Below are 14,422 nucleotides of genomic sequence, written 5' to 3'. Positions count from 1 at the left end.
GAATCTCTACTTCGGCCCCCAGGGTCTCTGAAAGGATGAGACAGCCCCGCCTGCGTTAAACTGATGGGGCTTGGAGATGACAGCCTTTAAAAGGCGCGGACTTCATCGGTATCCAGGGAAGAGTCCAGAAAGCTAACTTGAGAGGGCCAAGGCTGTCTTCTTGTGCCTCCTGTGGAGGTGACTCTAGTAAAACCGTCTCTGACGCTTGTTTGCCAAAATACTGCTGCGCCTGAGAGCAGCGTCCTTGGGGGGCATTAAGTGACTACTCACTGTGTCTTGTGCCGACAGGTCCTTTGTCATCCAGCAGATCCCAAGCAGCAACCTGTTCATGGTGGTGGTGGACAGCAGCTGCCTCTGTGAGTCCGCAGCACCGATCACCATGGCACCCGTTGAAATCAGGTATATCCTTTTGGGCAGAGGTCCAGTCGTTCCTGCTGAAACCTGGGCAAGAGAAAGGCGTATTCCTGGTCACTGTTGTTAGTTTTTTTTAAAACATTTTATTAGGGGCTCATACAACTCATCACAATCTATACAGACATCAGTTGTATAAAGCACATCCGTACATTCACTGCCCTCATCATTTTCAAAGCATTGGCTCTCCACTTAAGCCCTTGGCATCAGGTCCTCTTTCCCTGTTCAATGTCTCCCTTCACACCCCCCTCACCTTCTACCCTCCCAGTATCACCCCTTACACCCCTGGTCTCCCTGTGCCTCCAGCTCCTATCTGCACCAGTGTACATCCTCTGCTCTATCCAGACTTGCCAGGTAGAATTCAGATCATGGTAGTTGGTGTTGTTATAAGACTGTGAATCTCACCAAACTTTATGAGCTCTCTGGATGAAGGATCACACCCCCCGAACACCAGGATTAGCTGGCTACCTGCTCTAAAATGGGGAGGGGTCAGCTTAGAAGGTCCTTCCTGCAACCTGCCAGAACCCCTGAGACTAGGGCCTTTGTCCCTGTTCTCGTGTACAAACCAATCCTTCAGCTCAGTTTTCAAACAAAAAGTGTGTAAGGGGAACAGAAACACTAGCAGGCTGTGCACACTCTAGAATCATCAACCAGTTGGCCCAGGACCAAGTTCAGAGCCGGGGTGGGAGAGAAGGAAGCAGGATGGGTGATGGCACATTGAGGAGCTAACAAACGATGAGATGAAACAAAAAGCCTATTAATTTTGGGGGAATGAGCCTTAACTTCGGTCAACATAATGAATCTCTGAAGTGTGAGCGATTGAAGGCCCAGAAGATCAGGAGACGCCCCGAATCGTGCCATGGCTTTCATCCTGAGGTGAGTGTGGACGCTCCTAGAATCCCAGTGATCTAAGACAGCTAGGATGCCCACGTTCAGGCAAACTCTATGGACAGTCACCCGCTGCCTTCTGATTACTACTTTTCAGACCTTCTCAGATGATTACACTGTGACTCGAGAAGCCTCGTTTATGAAGCAGAACATCAGGGCATTCTGACCATTCAGTGATGGTCAGAGGACCTTTGAGGTCAGGTCTAGGAAAGGTGACAGTAACACAGATTTGCACGAGCCCCGAGAGGCTGCCTCTAGTGCTATGGGAAAGGTCCTCAGCCCTCCCCCAAATAGAAAGCTTACAGAGACCAATTCCCGCGGGGAAATTGGGACATAGTCCTTTTATTGGCACTTACATATGTAGTATGTTACCGATGAGATTTGAGGAATGGAAATAATCCCAAATCAAGAAAAATGCTTTAGTCAACTATAAAACTTTTCTATGAAAAAAATATGCTAAACAAATCAATTTGAATGTGTCCTGTCAAGTGGCTAAATAAAATAATTAGGCCCTGTACCTATGCTCGGACAGAACCAACAAGAAAGTGTCGTTATTAAAAGTCCTTTGCACACCTTCTGTAGAATACTGAAACAGTAAACAATGATTTCAAATAGCTCATACATTTTTGCCTAAATCAGAGACGCCATCATCTACCTGAGGAAATTTAAATGACTCCATTGCCCTGTGAGATTAAAAAGGGCTGTGGCCATCCTGAGCATTAATACGGCTTGAGGAGATTAACTTTCTTCTGCTCTAACCCCCACTTTCTGCAGGAGAATGCAAGGGAGTGTGGGGGAGCACGGAGTCTCCGGGCGCCGATTCTGCTCCCTCTGCTTTTGCTGCTGCTCTCAAGGTGACGCCGCCTGAGCTGTCCTCTTGGCATGCAAAATCATGGATAAACTGTGAACCCAACTATGGTGCGACGTAGGAGACACACAATATAGTCCAATCATCAGCATCTCATGATTTTAAACTGCGTGATATCAACTCTTAAAGATAATCTTTTTACGTTGCAGTCATGCAAAATGTGAGTTTGCCACATGATTGTCATCCTTCATCAGAAACGGGACTGTGAGGGGGAGGCCGGTCCCCTCTGCTTGGGACCCATCGAAAACCGTGTACTTTTTAAATAAAGTATATTAAAATCATAGCCTCCTCGTTTGAGTTCTAATATTTTGTGCCAAGAATTCAGACCCAAATCCCATTGTCAAACCTGGTAAGACTCTGCCACCGTCACCCTTTCACTCCAATGAAGATGCTAGACAAGGTAGCAGCCAATTCATTAGCTGTTCCCTCTGGATCAGAAAGTGCTCACAGAGACGGGTCCAGCTGTCATTTGCACACACGAGCAGCACGCGTTTCCTAGATCCCGAGTTTCCCTAGACTGAAAAAAATCACACATCCTAGGCACTCATTCTGAGAAGACTTGGAGGATAAGGAAGGTGTAGAAGGAGGCTCAGACTTATTGCTTGAGCATTTGGCTGCTACTTTCCCCATAAACAAGAAATGAATTAGATCTCAAATGTGACAAGACGTGAAAAGGCCCAGACCGGGAAGCATCCCTAGCACACTGGGCCCTGAACCAAAGAAAACAGATCTCGTTGGGTCCCGGTTACCAACGAAGTAGAAGAATCTCCATGTCTAGGTAGGGCAGAGAAAGCCGTACTTTATGGGTTAGAATGAAAATCTAGACTTTGAGCCTATACCAAAAGAGTCATCAGGAAAATACCTCTTCAACTGTTTCTAAAAGGCAGCCCGTTCTCCTGGCATATTTTCGAAGCACCAATATTGCTACTTTATACCAGAATGACTCCAGTATTTATAGGACTCGCCACACGTGTACTTCATTGTTCTGTTCCTCTGTCCTACGCTTCCGGTGCTGAAGATTACCTAATAGTACTGTGGCGACGTTTAGTGTGTGTACTCAATGGGCCAAGTCAGTGAATGAATTCATGTGACATAAAATATCAAGATGCATTATTGTGTTAGGCAATTACAATAACAGATAGCATCCATGGGTCAAGTATGTTTTATAATTCAGGCCCATAATGTATTGCTCACGGTGCCAGATATGAGTAAGACCCATCTCACCTACTATACAATTCTAAACAGTGAGCGGCACCATTCTTACCAGTGGTGACCTGAAGATAGCATAGTTGAGTCACATTATGACTCTTGGTGGTGTCAAAGAGCTCGTTCCTGTAAAGTGACCCATCCAGCAATCATGTTCTTCCCACAACTCCAACTGACACACTATTCCTTTTATCTATTTAGATGTACATACTTTTTTCTACTTTCTTTTGTTAAAATGGAATTCTTGAATGCCATCCAAACTTTACCCTCAAAATGGACAAGAGTGTTCTAATGGCTTTCGGTTTGAGAAGCTGAGTCTCCCAGCCAGCAAGTCCCATGAGCTGTGCCCTCCCAGCACAAAGCAGCAAGGACTTCTCACCTCTTCAAGTCACTGTCCCTCCTCAGGGGGCTCTGATCTCTCCACTATGACCTCCCTACACAGTCATGCGAGCTCCCCACAGCAGTCCTGGCAATCGCACTAACGGATATCCCTCCTACGCTTCCTCATGCCGCCAGAATGATGCCCCTCCCCCACAAGCCTGTGGGCATGATTTTCAGAATCACCAAGCAGATGCCCTCCCCGGCTGAGCCCCAGACCAATAAGCGCAGGCTCTCTGCTTGGTCAACCCTCCAGTGCAGTGTCTCAGCTCTGGGCTCTGGCCCCCTTGCAGCCCCACCTCTCGCGCATTGCCCACACAGCCCTCGAATGCCTTCTAATGGCAGGCATTTTCCTACTCAGGACTTCGGCTCTTCCTGTCCCCTCTCCTTGCAGGCCCCAGACCCTGGTCCTCATGTGGCTGTTGCTTCTCATCGGTCAGGACGCAACTCTTCCTTTCCATGAGACATCCTGATTAATCCCCAACAGACCCATGACCCTGATTTTCCCCCATTGCACCATATCTCAAAGTTCATGGGAAAATCCCATTATCCCTTAATCTTATTTCTCCATGAACTTTTTGAAGCCCTGCATATAATGAAAGCACCTATCTAGCACATAAAAGTCAACTTCAGTAGAAGCTAATGTTTCCCGAGAGCTGACTCTCCCTGGCACTTTTTGAGAGGCCTTCATGGATTAAAGAGCTTGAGGGAGCCTCGTGATGAACCAGACAATAGATGTATGTCACCACGGTCTCCATGTTATGGAGGGTGAAACGGAGGCAGAGGGTCAGAGACACGCCACTGCAGCAAGTGACCACTTTGAATACAATTCTCCTCTACAGTTGGGCCCTCAACCAATCAAGTAGTTTGTCCTTGTTATTCATGGTAGAACGTTCTAGAAAAGGGGTCTTGGGGATGCAATGGTAAATGCTCACGTGATAACAGAAACATTGGTGGGGGGTGTGGAGCCCACCCAGCAGCTTCCTTGCCAAAAGACCTGCTCACTGATCTGCTCCCACAAAGATGACAGCCGAAAGTGCGCTGTGGGACCATGACATGACCTCACTGGAGGTGCCGACAGCAGGAGCGTGCTCCACAGAGCCACCAGAGATTACATGAGCAGAGCAGGACCACTTTGCCTCAGGAAATGCAGGCCTCGGGGCTTGCAAAGCCTCTGGCTGCAATATTTTGTTAACTGATCAACATTTCACTTCATTTTTGTGTGTTTCTAAGTTCAAGGGACCAACCCTTAGCTGATACACATTACTGATGGGCCTTGCTACTCCCATGCAGAGTTACAGTCCCGGGACCTCGGGCAGTCTGCTCCGCCTGCAGGGTCGCTGTGAGCGGGCACTGGCTGGATGGCGACAAGCATTGGTCATTCACGGAGTTCATTGCCAACAGCACTCGCGTGCCAGAATGGACCTCCTCCCTCGCACGCCTGCTTAAGGCACAGCTCAGCCTGTTTGTGCTAAGGAGCATCCCACAGCATGCAGGTATTACACGTCTCAAACAGTGACCCTGCCAACCCAAAGGAAGCCACGATAAAGCATGGCCCCGAACACGTTGCAGAAAGGACAGTGTTTTCAGGACAAGAACTGAAACAAAAAGGCAAGAGGTCATTTGGTTCAGCCTCACCTGGGGGTGGGGACGTCACCAGATGGCACAAATGTTTGCCACCTCACCCATGTCCCCCAACAAGAGCTCTCTAAGCACTGACTCTAAATAAGGAGGATCAGCTGTGCTGAGCGTGTGACCCACCCTCGGTCACATTGTCCTGCTGCACACCGACAGCCCCCGGTGGCTGAGTTCACCATTGTCGGCACCTGGCCAATCACGTGGTCTCAATTCCCATCCCGTGAAGACATGGCTGTTCCTGGCCCTGCCCAAGCCTCCAAGCCATGTCTGCTATCAGCAATGCCTGGGCTCCACTTCTCACCTTATCTAACTGAGAGCCCACCTTCCACAAGCACATCAGGCTGCCTGGGTGTGCCAGTACGTACCCCATCACATCTCCAGCATGGACCTCCACTGGACCCACAGTCCAGTCCAGAGAGACGCTCTCCTGAGCCAGCTGGGATCCCTTTCTCCCAACAAACAGTCCAGCCTGCCTCCGTCTCTAGGGTGCCTGGGTACCACAAATGATTGGTGCAACTTAAAGGCCAGTGGTTTGAGACCACCCAGCATTTGCTATGGAAGAAGGCGTGTCTGCCTGCTTCTCTAAAGATCACGGCCAGCAGAACCTCAGGGAGCTGTCCCTCTTAGTAACACGGGGGCAGGGGGAGACACACGAGTCAGAGCTGACCCCTCAGCCACACGGGGGATGTGAATCAGAAATGACTCTCGGGCAGTAGGTTTAGAATGGCTTTGGTTTCACCCTCCTTAACACGCGGACCACCATTGTTCTCTCCTGACACATATTTCAAAGACAAAAGAGACCTGTGAGTGTGGGAGACTTCAACCTGTTGAGCCAGCATCCTATAGAGCAGCAATTCTCAACCTGTGGGTCGCAACTCCTTTGGGAGTCAAGCAACCCTTTCACAGGGGTCGCCCGATTCATAACAGTAGCAAAATGCCAGTTATGAAGCAGCAACAAAAATAATTCTATGGATGGGGTTGACCACCACATGAGGAACTGGATTAAAGGGTTGTGGCTTTAGGAAGGTTGAGAACCACTGCTACAGTGTATAGACAGACCATCAGTTCCCAGGACCGCAGCCCAGGATCGAAGGTCAAGTCCCAGGACCTGCTTTGTAGGCCCCACATGGATGGTTCCACTGTCGCCCGCCAGGGTTGGGGGGGTGGTATCCACTAGAGACATACATAGACGGTGAGAAATATGTACACAGGATTCAACAGTACAACTTGATTTTAAAAGTGTTGCAAAATTCCATTATCTTTCCATGAACTGGATTTTTTTTAATCCCACTTGTAGAAGAAGATAATCAGGTGCACACCAACACCAAACTCGCTGCCATCGAGTTGATGCCGACTCTGAGCCACTCTGCAGGACGGATAGAACTGCCCCAGTGTGTTTCTGAGACTGCCGCTCTTTGTAGTAGTCGAAAGCGGCATCTTTCTCCCTTGGAGCAGCTGATGGTTTTGAACTGCCGAACAACATGTAACCACGATAACCCCAGGGCACCTCTCCCAGGGCAGTATATCCCACCACTGGAATTACAGGTCATGGCAGAATGTAAGATCACATGCACACTTAATGTGACCATTTCCCCTGCTACTGAGAATTATATGTTTACCGTGTACATTGGTCAGTTATCGTTTGTAAAATGTTGTTTACTGGCCGCTGAGTCCATCCTCCCTCCTGGGGGGGTGGGGTATGTGTGTGCGCATGCGCGCCCAGCAGTATCTGAAGAATCTGAGAGTGCTGTCATTTGTCAGGGTTTGGAGGAGAAGGCAGGGTAGGGTTGAGTTGGCCTGAACGGGGTCCACAAGATGCTATACAACCTACCCTCCTCCCATCATGTCCCTGACCTCACCAGTGGGTTCTTTCTCCATCAAGCCACACCATCTCTTTCCTGCTCCGCAAGGGCCCACACCTCAGGGCCTTTGCACTTGCTGTGCCCGCCACAGGGGGCACGCCCCCCACCATGCTTCGGATTCTTCCTTTTTTGGGGGGGGAGGGGCTTCCTTGGCATCATGGGCTGAAGGTCATCAGTTCAGACACGCTAGCTGCTCGAGGTGCTCTGCTCGTGGAAAGATGGATTGGCTCTGAAACCCAAAGGGCCAGTGCTACTCCACGCTGTAGGGTCATGACGAGTCGGAATTAACTCGTGTCAGTGGGCTTGAGATTGGTCTGGTCTCTGACTTCCCTGTTTACACTTGCAATTCCTGTCAGATATCGAGTACTCAGCAGAGCACAGTGTGATTGCGGTCAATATTGGCCGTAGTCATTCTGTAGCAGACCGTTCATCGCTGCCCGCAGAGCAGGGGGCGGGGCTATAGGCTGCTCTCACACAGTTCCATGCACACAGTCATCTTGCCCCACGGGGACACGTCGTGGAGCAGAGCATCACATCACGCCCTTGCTGCCAGCCCTGAGGACCGTAGCTCTGTCACCCCCCTCAGTCGAGGCTGTGCTGTGCGGCTCTGAACTATGATATCATGTGTCCTATTACTGCAGGATCCCACCACCGCCACGGGAGGCTGCCAAGGATCTTGTGAACAGCAATCCCACCACAAAATCCGATACCAAACGATACCAAGGATGCTGGAAAGCACAAAATGCCACGAGGCTTCCCAGACGGGACACTGGGTACATTCTGGTGGAAGCTTGGCCCCGGCAAATGTGCCCCTGGTGGGGGGCCAAAGGGAGGATGGGGGAGCATGGTGCAACCAACCTCCAGTTTGTAAAGCATGCAGTGTCGTTAAAGTGCAGTAAACAAGGATGACTGCACGGGGCTCTGCCCTCAGCCTGCTTTGTCAGGCTGTCCAAACGCCAGCACCTGGTTCCTGATCCCGCCTGTGCTTTACTTGTATAAAGGTTGGAAATATTGCCCACTCTGAATTTGTGCACTGATTCTTCCCTAGCCTCAACTTGGTAGCAATAGAACTCATAGACACAGTTTTTCCTATCGACAGTTCTGTCCTCTTGTGCACAATTTAATACAGCAGTACGCTCACCTACTGAATGTCTGGTGATACGGATGTGATTTCTCCTTTGCTCTCCAGTCTGTAGATTTCCTCACAAAGTGCTAACCTGGCTCCTGCTTGACGACACCATGGTGTCTGCTGTGGTGATAAAGCCACCCATGTGGCTGCAGCCTTCGGTGGAATAGTTAAACAAACAAACAGCCCTGAAATCCAGTCAGTTCTGATTCTTGGGGACTCTGTAGGACAAGGCAGAAAACCATGTGGGTTTCTGAGACTGTAACACTTTACAGGAGTAGAAAGCCTTATTTCAAGGGAACAACAAGTGATCTAAAATTGATGGCAAGGAGGGTGTAGGAGGCCTGGTAGGGTTTGATCAAGGGCACTGTAACTAATCGAGAGGAATTACTGAAACCCAAATGAAGGCTGAACATGATAGTTGGACAAGAGAAAAGTAAAAGGAAATAGAACATTGGTTCTCAACCTTCCTCATGCCACAACCCTTTAATACAGGTCCTCATGTTGTGGTGACCCCCAACCATAACATTATTTTAGTTGCTACTTCATAATTGTAATTTTGCTACTGTTATGAATTGGGCCACCTCTGTGAAAGGGTCGTTCAATCCCCAAAGGGGTCACGACCCACAGGTTGAGAACAGCTGAAATAGAAGAGATAACTAGGAGGCAAAGGGCATTTATAGGGATTAAATACAGTCATGTACATGTGTAAATATATTTATATATGGCCATGGGAAATAGATCTTTGTACATATATTTATAGGTTTAGTATTAAGGTAGCAGATGGACATTGGGCCTCTATTGAAATACTCTCTCAATGCAAGAACATTTTGTTCTATTAACCTGGAATTCCATGATGCTCACCTTCCTGACACAATCCCTGAAGAAAAAGTGGGTGAAAACGGAAATGTGGTGAAGAAAGCTGATGGTGCCTGGCTATCAAAAGATATCGTGTTTGGGATCTTAAAGGATTGAAGGTAAATAAGCGGCCATCTAGCTGAGAAGCAACAAAACCTAAATGGAATAAGCACACCAGCCTGTGTGATCACGAGGTGTCAACAGGATCAAGTATCAGGAATCAAAGACCCAAAACAAAAACAAAATCATCATTGTGAATGAGGGGAGTATGGGGCGGAGACCCAAAGTCCATCTTTAGGCAACTGGACATCCCCTTACAGTGGGGTCGCAGGGAGAAGAGGACCCAGTCAGGATGTGATATAGCACCAATGAAACATACAACTTTCCTCTAGTTTGTTAATGCTTCCTCCCCACACCCACCATCATGACCCCAATTCTACCTTACAAATCCAGCTAGACCAGAGCACGTACATGGGTACAGATAAGAGCTGGAAACACAGGGATCCAGGACAGATAAACCCCTCAGGACCAATATTGAGAGTAGCACCAGGGCCCCAGACAGTGGGACAGTGAAGGGTTATTAATGCCCCAAGCCCAGCACTGTGCCATGGAGCACGCTCCTGCTCACCACGATGAGGCGGCTGTCCACACTTTGCTCTGCGGTGCGTAAAGCCCTCCACTCAGAGTCCGCTCAAGAGTAGGGATCTGCCGACCACACTCAGTGATTCCTCAACTGTCGAACTCAATTCGTTTCAAACTCATGTTCCAACATTGAAAAGTTCAAGAACGGAACACAGTTTTCCCATGGTAAATCATGGAAAACCAAATCATTGACTCCGAAGCTCCAGCGTCTCACTTAATGTCCAGGACTTCCACTGGCTTGCACACGCTGTCGCCATCGAGCCGTTGCTGATTTATCCAAATCCACAGACACTTTTCAGCTGCCTCAATGGTCTGGGTTCCGTGTCTGGTGGTAAAGGATGTCACCCCTTTGTCCACATTAGCTGCTTTCATCACTTTTTTTTTTTTTTACTGTTGACATGGTTGACTTAGCCCTGTTGCGGTCCTCATGCTTTCTCTCTCTCACCTGGACCGCCGGCACCAGCGACTTCCTTGGGGGCATGGTTATGATTGTTTATGCATATGAAGCACAAGGAAAAAGCACAAGGGATGTTTGAATGCACCAACACACGCGTGCTATGCCGTGTGAGCGAGGGTGGTGCTCACAGGGACATGTCAGCCCATGGTGTCCCCAGCAAGAGGCGGCGCGGAGCCTCAGCAGCACAGCTTTGTTCAAGTGGGTGTTCGGTTTGATCGCCGAGCAACGTGATACACACCAAGCAGATTCATCTTGAGCTTTACCACTTGAGCGGTGGTGAGTTTGAGCTGGGTGACTTTCAGCCACCGAGGCATTGCCATCATCGGCCGCCAACAGCTGCCCTGAGTCGGGCTTGAATCTGCAGTAACACATCAGTGTGCAGTGCCCGAAGATCTTTGTGGGTCTACAAGATTCACAAGGTGAGGGTGTCTGCCATCCGCAACTGCCCCAAATACCAGGGCACACCGTAGTGTGGACCACTGCGTTTCTTCTGCGTGTATCATTTTCAAAGCAACAAGGCTACCGTAATGAAGAACAGCCAGAGAGGGGCTACTTCACAGTTGCTGTTCTTTTTAGGTACCGGGTGAAGGCAATTTCGACTCCCTGACGTGGCGCATGACAGAAGGAAACACTGCCTGGCCCTGCACCGCCCTCCCGCCCGCCTGCTGCCAGGCCTCGGTGCCCCGTTGGAGCCGCTGTGTGCAGCTGTCTCTCTGAGCTCTACATCTGTTTGACGGACCGGCCACGGTGCCCTTTCTGCAGGGACTGCTGCTTCCCTGCTAGGCCCTCCTCCACCGGGCTGTCAGTCTGTCCTACGCAGTGCCTGTGTGCTGCTGTGATGTCAGACGCTACGTGATTGTGTAGCGAGAGGACAAGACTGCTTGATGTGATGGAACTATAGGGTGGTCTCTGTATCGGCGCCCAATAAAACAGTGGGTTTGGAGGGGTAGGGGGGACACAGCACAGGTTATTTTCAAATACCAGCAGGGTGACTCATGCGGGATAAGTTTCAGTGGAGCTTCCAAACTGAGGCAGACTTGGAAATCTACTGAAAATAATAAAATAAAAATTCCACCTTATGAAAGTTCACAATGACATTAGATATCACTGTTCTAAAATATAAGTATAATTCCTTAGCCTGTTGCAGTTATTTTTGATTTTTATCGGGATTCTTTTTAACGGCAATGCTGCCGCAGCGTGCCACCTGTGACATACACTGCGGTGCCCCAAAAGGGGCAGAATGAGTACTCCACCACAAGCACTTTGGAGCCTGACTCCTGACGTTTGCGCCACCGCTTCCCAACTCCCGGCCCGCGTGGTGACGCCCAAAGGACCGGAGGTTCTCAGGCCTTGCTTTCCTCCTCTGTGACGGAGCCAACAACAGAACGCACCCACCGCGGCCAGCCCTGGCTGTCAGTTTGTACTGTGGCGGCTGTGTGTCACTCTGGTGCCAGAAACGATGCCACTGTGATTTCAAAGGCAGCAGGGTTACCCACGGGGGAACCGCTTCCTCCCTGCAAGCAGCATGAACAGCAGCAGAACCTCGTCAGGTGCACTCAAAGCCGTTGCGCAGGACGAGCCCTTGCGGAAGGCGCTGCCATCCTGAAAGAGGCGGTCTCCCTGTCCGAGGAGGGAGGCCATCATGATGTGGATGAGCACAGCTCCGGGACCTGCATTTACTGCTGGGCTATGTCATAAAATGAACAGAGACAGCAACAAGCGCCTATTAACAATGAGGACATATACTGCATGAAGTGGAAAGCTAGGGAAATTGGAAGTTGTCAGAAATGAAACGAACACATAGACGTTGCTATCCCAGGCATTAGTGAGCTGAAATGGACACTGGTCGTGGCCAATTTGCATTAGATAATCACGGTCGCCGACCCAGAGATGAGCAAATCAAGAGGGATGGCGTGACAGTCATCACCAGAGGCACACTTTAATAACCTCTTTGAAGTCCAATGCTGTCTACAGTAGGCTAGCCCCTCTGCACGCACAAGGGGATCCAGCTGATGCTAATCCGGTTAATAGGATGACATCCAGAGCAGTATACAGAAAGAAAGTAAAGGTCACCAACACACACACATGCATACACACATACACACATGCATACACACATGCATACACACATACGCATACACACAAAGAATGGCTAATGTCAGAAGAGAGTGAAGCTTGCTCTGGAGCATACAGTAGCTAAAGTGCATAAAAGAAATGATGACACCATATACTGAAGATAAAACACCTGTGTACATCAAAAGAATTCACCAAGAGAGTAATAAGAAAGTCCACAGACTGGGAAAACATCTTTAGCAATGACACATCAGACAAAGGCCTTATTACTAAAATCTACAATCCTCTGCTAGCTTCCAAAAAGAAAAAAACTAATAGCCCACTTGAGAGGTGGGCAAAGGACTTGAACAGAAGTTTCACAGGGACAGAAATCCGAATGGCCAACAAACATATGAGAAAATGTTCCCGATCTTTAGCCATAAGAGAAATGTAAATTAAAGCAACAATGAGGTACCACCTGACACCCTCAAAGGTAGCCCAATTCAAAAAATCAGAAAGCAACAAATGTTGGAGGGACTGTGGGGAAACAGGAACTCTCATCCACTGCTGGTGGGCCTGTAAGTATGTACAGCCACTATAGAAATCAATCTGGCGATACCTAAAACAGATGGAAATAGAGTTACCATATGACCCAGCAATCCCCCTACTGGGCATATACCCAGAAGAGGCAAGAAACAAACCAAGGCCAGACATCTGTGCTCCAATGTTCATTGCAGCACAGTTCACAATTGCAAGGAGCTGGAAGCAACCCAAATTTCCATCAACTGACGATTGGATTAAAAAACTGTGGTATATACATACAATGGAGTACTACGCATCACTAAAAAGCAGTGAGGAACGTATGAGGCACATAGCGGCATGGGAAGAACTGGAAGAAATCATGCTAAGCGAGGTAAGTCAGGCACAAAAGGACAAGTACAACATGAGCCCGCTGAGGTAAGTATTAAAAAAAAATGCAAAAGGGCATAGGGAAAAGGCTACTGTATACAAACATTTTTGGGGTGAGGACTGTGTAGTATGGCAGAGACCAGATCAAAACCAGGGATGCGCATGGTAGACAACGGGGGAGGAGGGGGTGGGAAGGAAAACAAAAGGATGAATATAAGGAAGAAAAGGGGAGTGGGGGTATGGGGCACTAACCCACCCAAGGGGAGGGTACTGTTTATATCTCCACAGGGAAAGAGGGACCAGACTTCAACCCAGTGCCGCAAGGTGTGAATACAACATCCCGGCGTGGAGTAGGGAACCAGTGGAGAGGTTTGGGAGGCTGGCCCCAGCACCAAAAATTAAGTGGATCCCTGCCCCTCCCCCGAGAAGGATTTGTTTCAAAGGACAACACTGATTCTGCAGCTCCGGGAGAGGGACATATCTGATCAGAGCACACGGGCGCAGATGAAGGGGGAGGAGGAGAGAGTGGAGCACAGGCTGGCTGACCAGGCCGTGAGGATTATGTTCCTGATTAGAGCAGCCAGTCCACAGAGAGGACAACATGGCTGGCCCTACTATGAGACATGATGCCCCTCACTGACCCATGGCGCTACAGGGGACAGCACCTGAGACACAGTGTACAAATTGCACCTGACCTGATCCCACCACAAGGAGGCAAAGCACTGGGGGAGTGCAGCGGAACAGCAAGGGAATGGAGCGGCAAGGTCCCCAGGGAATGCTGAAAGTGGACTTTGGGGACAGGGCGTGGTGCCCCAACAGACTGGAATGAAAAACACTCCTAAAGGCCAACAAACGATCCTTGAACTAACTACAAGATTTTCTTTCTTGATGTGTTTTGTTTTGTTCTTTGTCAGTGGTTTGTTGTTGTTGTTTTGTTGTATACTGTTGCTTTGTTTTCCTCTGTCTTGCTTTTGTGCATGTTATTATCTCCACGGGTCTGTCTAAATAAGACAGGCTGGATGAACTATCTGGAGGAAAAACAACAGGACCGACAATGTGGGGGGACTTGAGATAGGGGGAGGTGGGGGGTAAGGAAGTGGTGTTCTAACCCAGGGTCAAGGGAACAA

At 49.1% G+C, this 14,422-nt stretch overlaps 1 protein-coding gene across 1 annotated transcript in view; it reads left to right on the top strand.

The window, feature by feature from the left end:
• The window catches only part of CACNA2D3 (calcium voltage-gated channel auxiliary subunit alpha2delta 3), a 978,241-nt gene extending 976,084 nt beyond the window's left edge, over positions 1 to 2,157 (top strand). The window contains exons 36-38 of the mRNA XM_075550920.1: positions 289 to 401; positions 1,205 to 1,287; positions 2,074 to 2,157. Of these exons, the coding sequence (XP_075407035.1) occupies positions 289 to 401; positions 1,205 to 1,287; positions 2,074 to 2,157 (280 nt within the window). The remainder of the gene's footprint in view (positions 1 to 288; positions 402 to 1,204; positions 1,288 to 2,073) is intronic.
• The last annotated feature ends 12,265 nt before the right edge of the window (positions 2,158 to 14,422 follow it).

The sequence above is a fragment of the Tenrec ecaudatus genome, chromosome 5, assembly GCF_050624435.1.
Source record: "Tenrec ecaudatus isolate mTenEca1 chromosome 5, mTenEca1.hap1, whole genome shotgun sequence".
NCBI lineage: Eukaryota > Metazoa > Chordata > Mammalia > Afrosoricida > Tenrecidae > Tenrec > Tenrec ecaudatus.
Note: the sequence above shows the minus strand (reverse complement) of the source record. Positions and strands in the feature narration are given on the sequence as shown.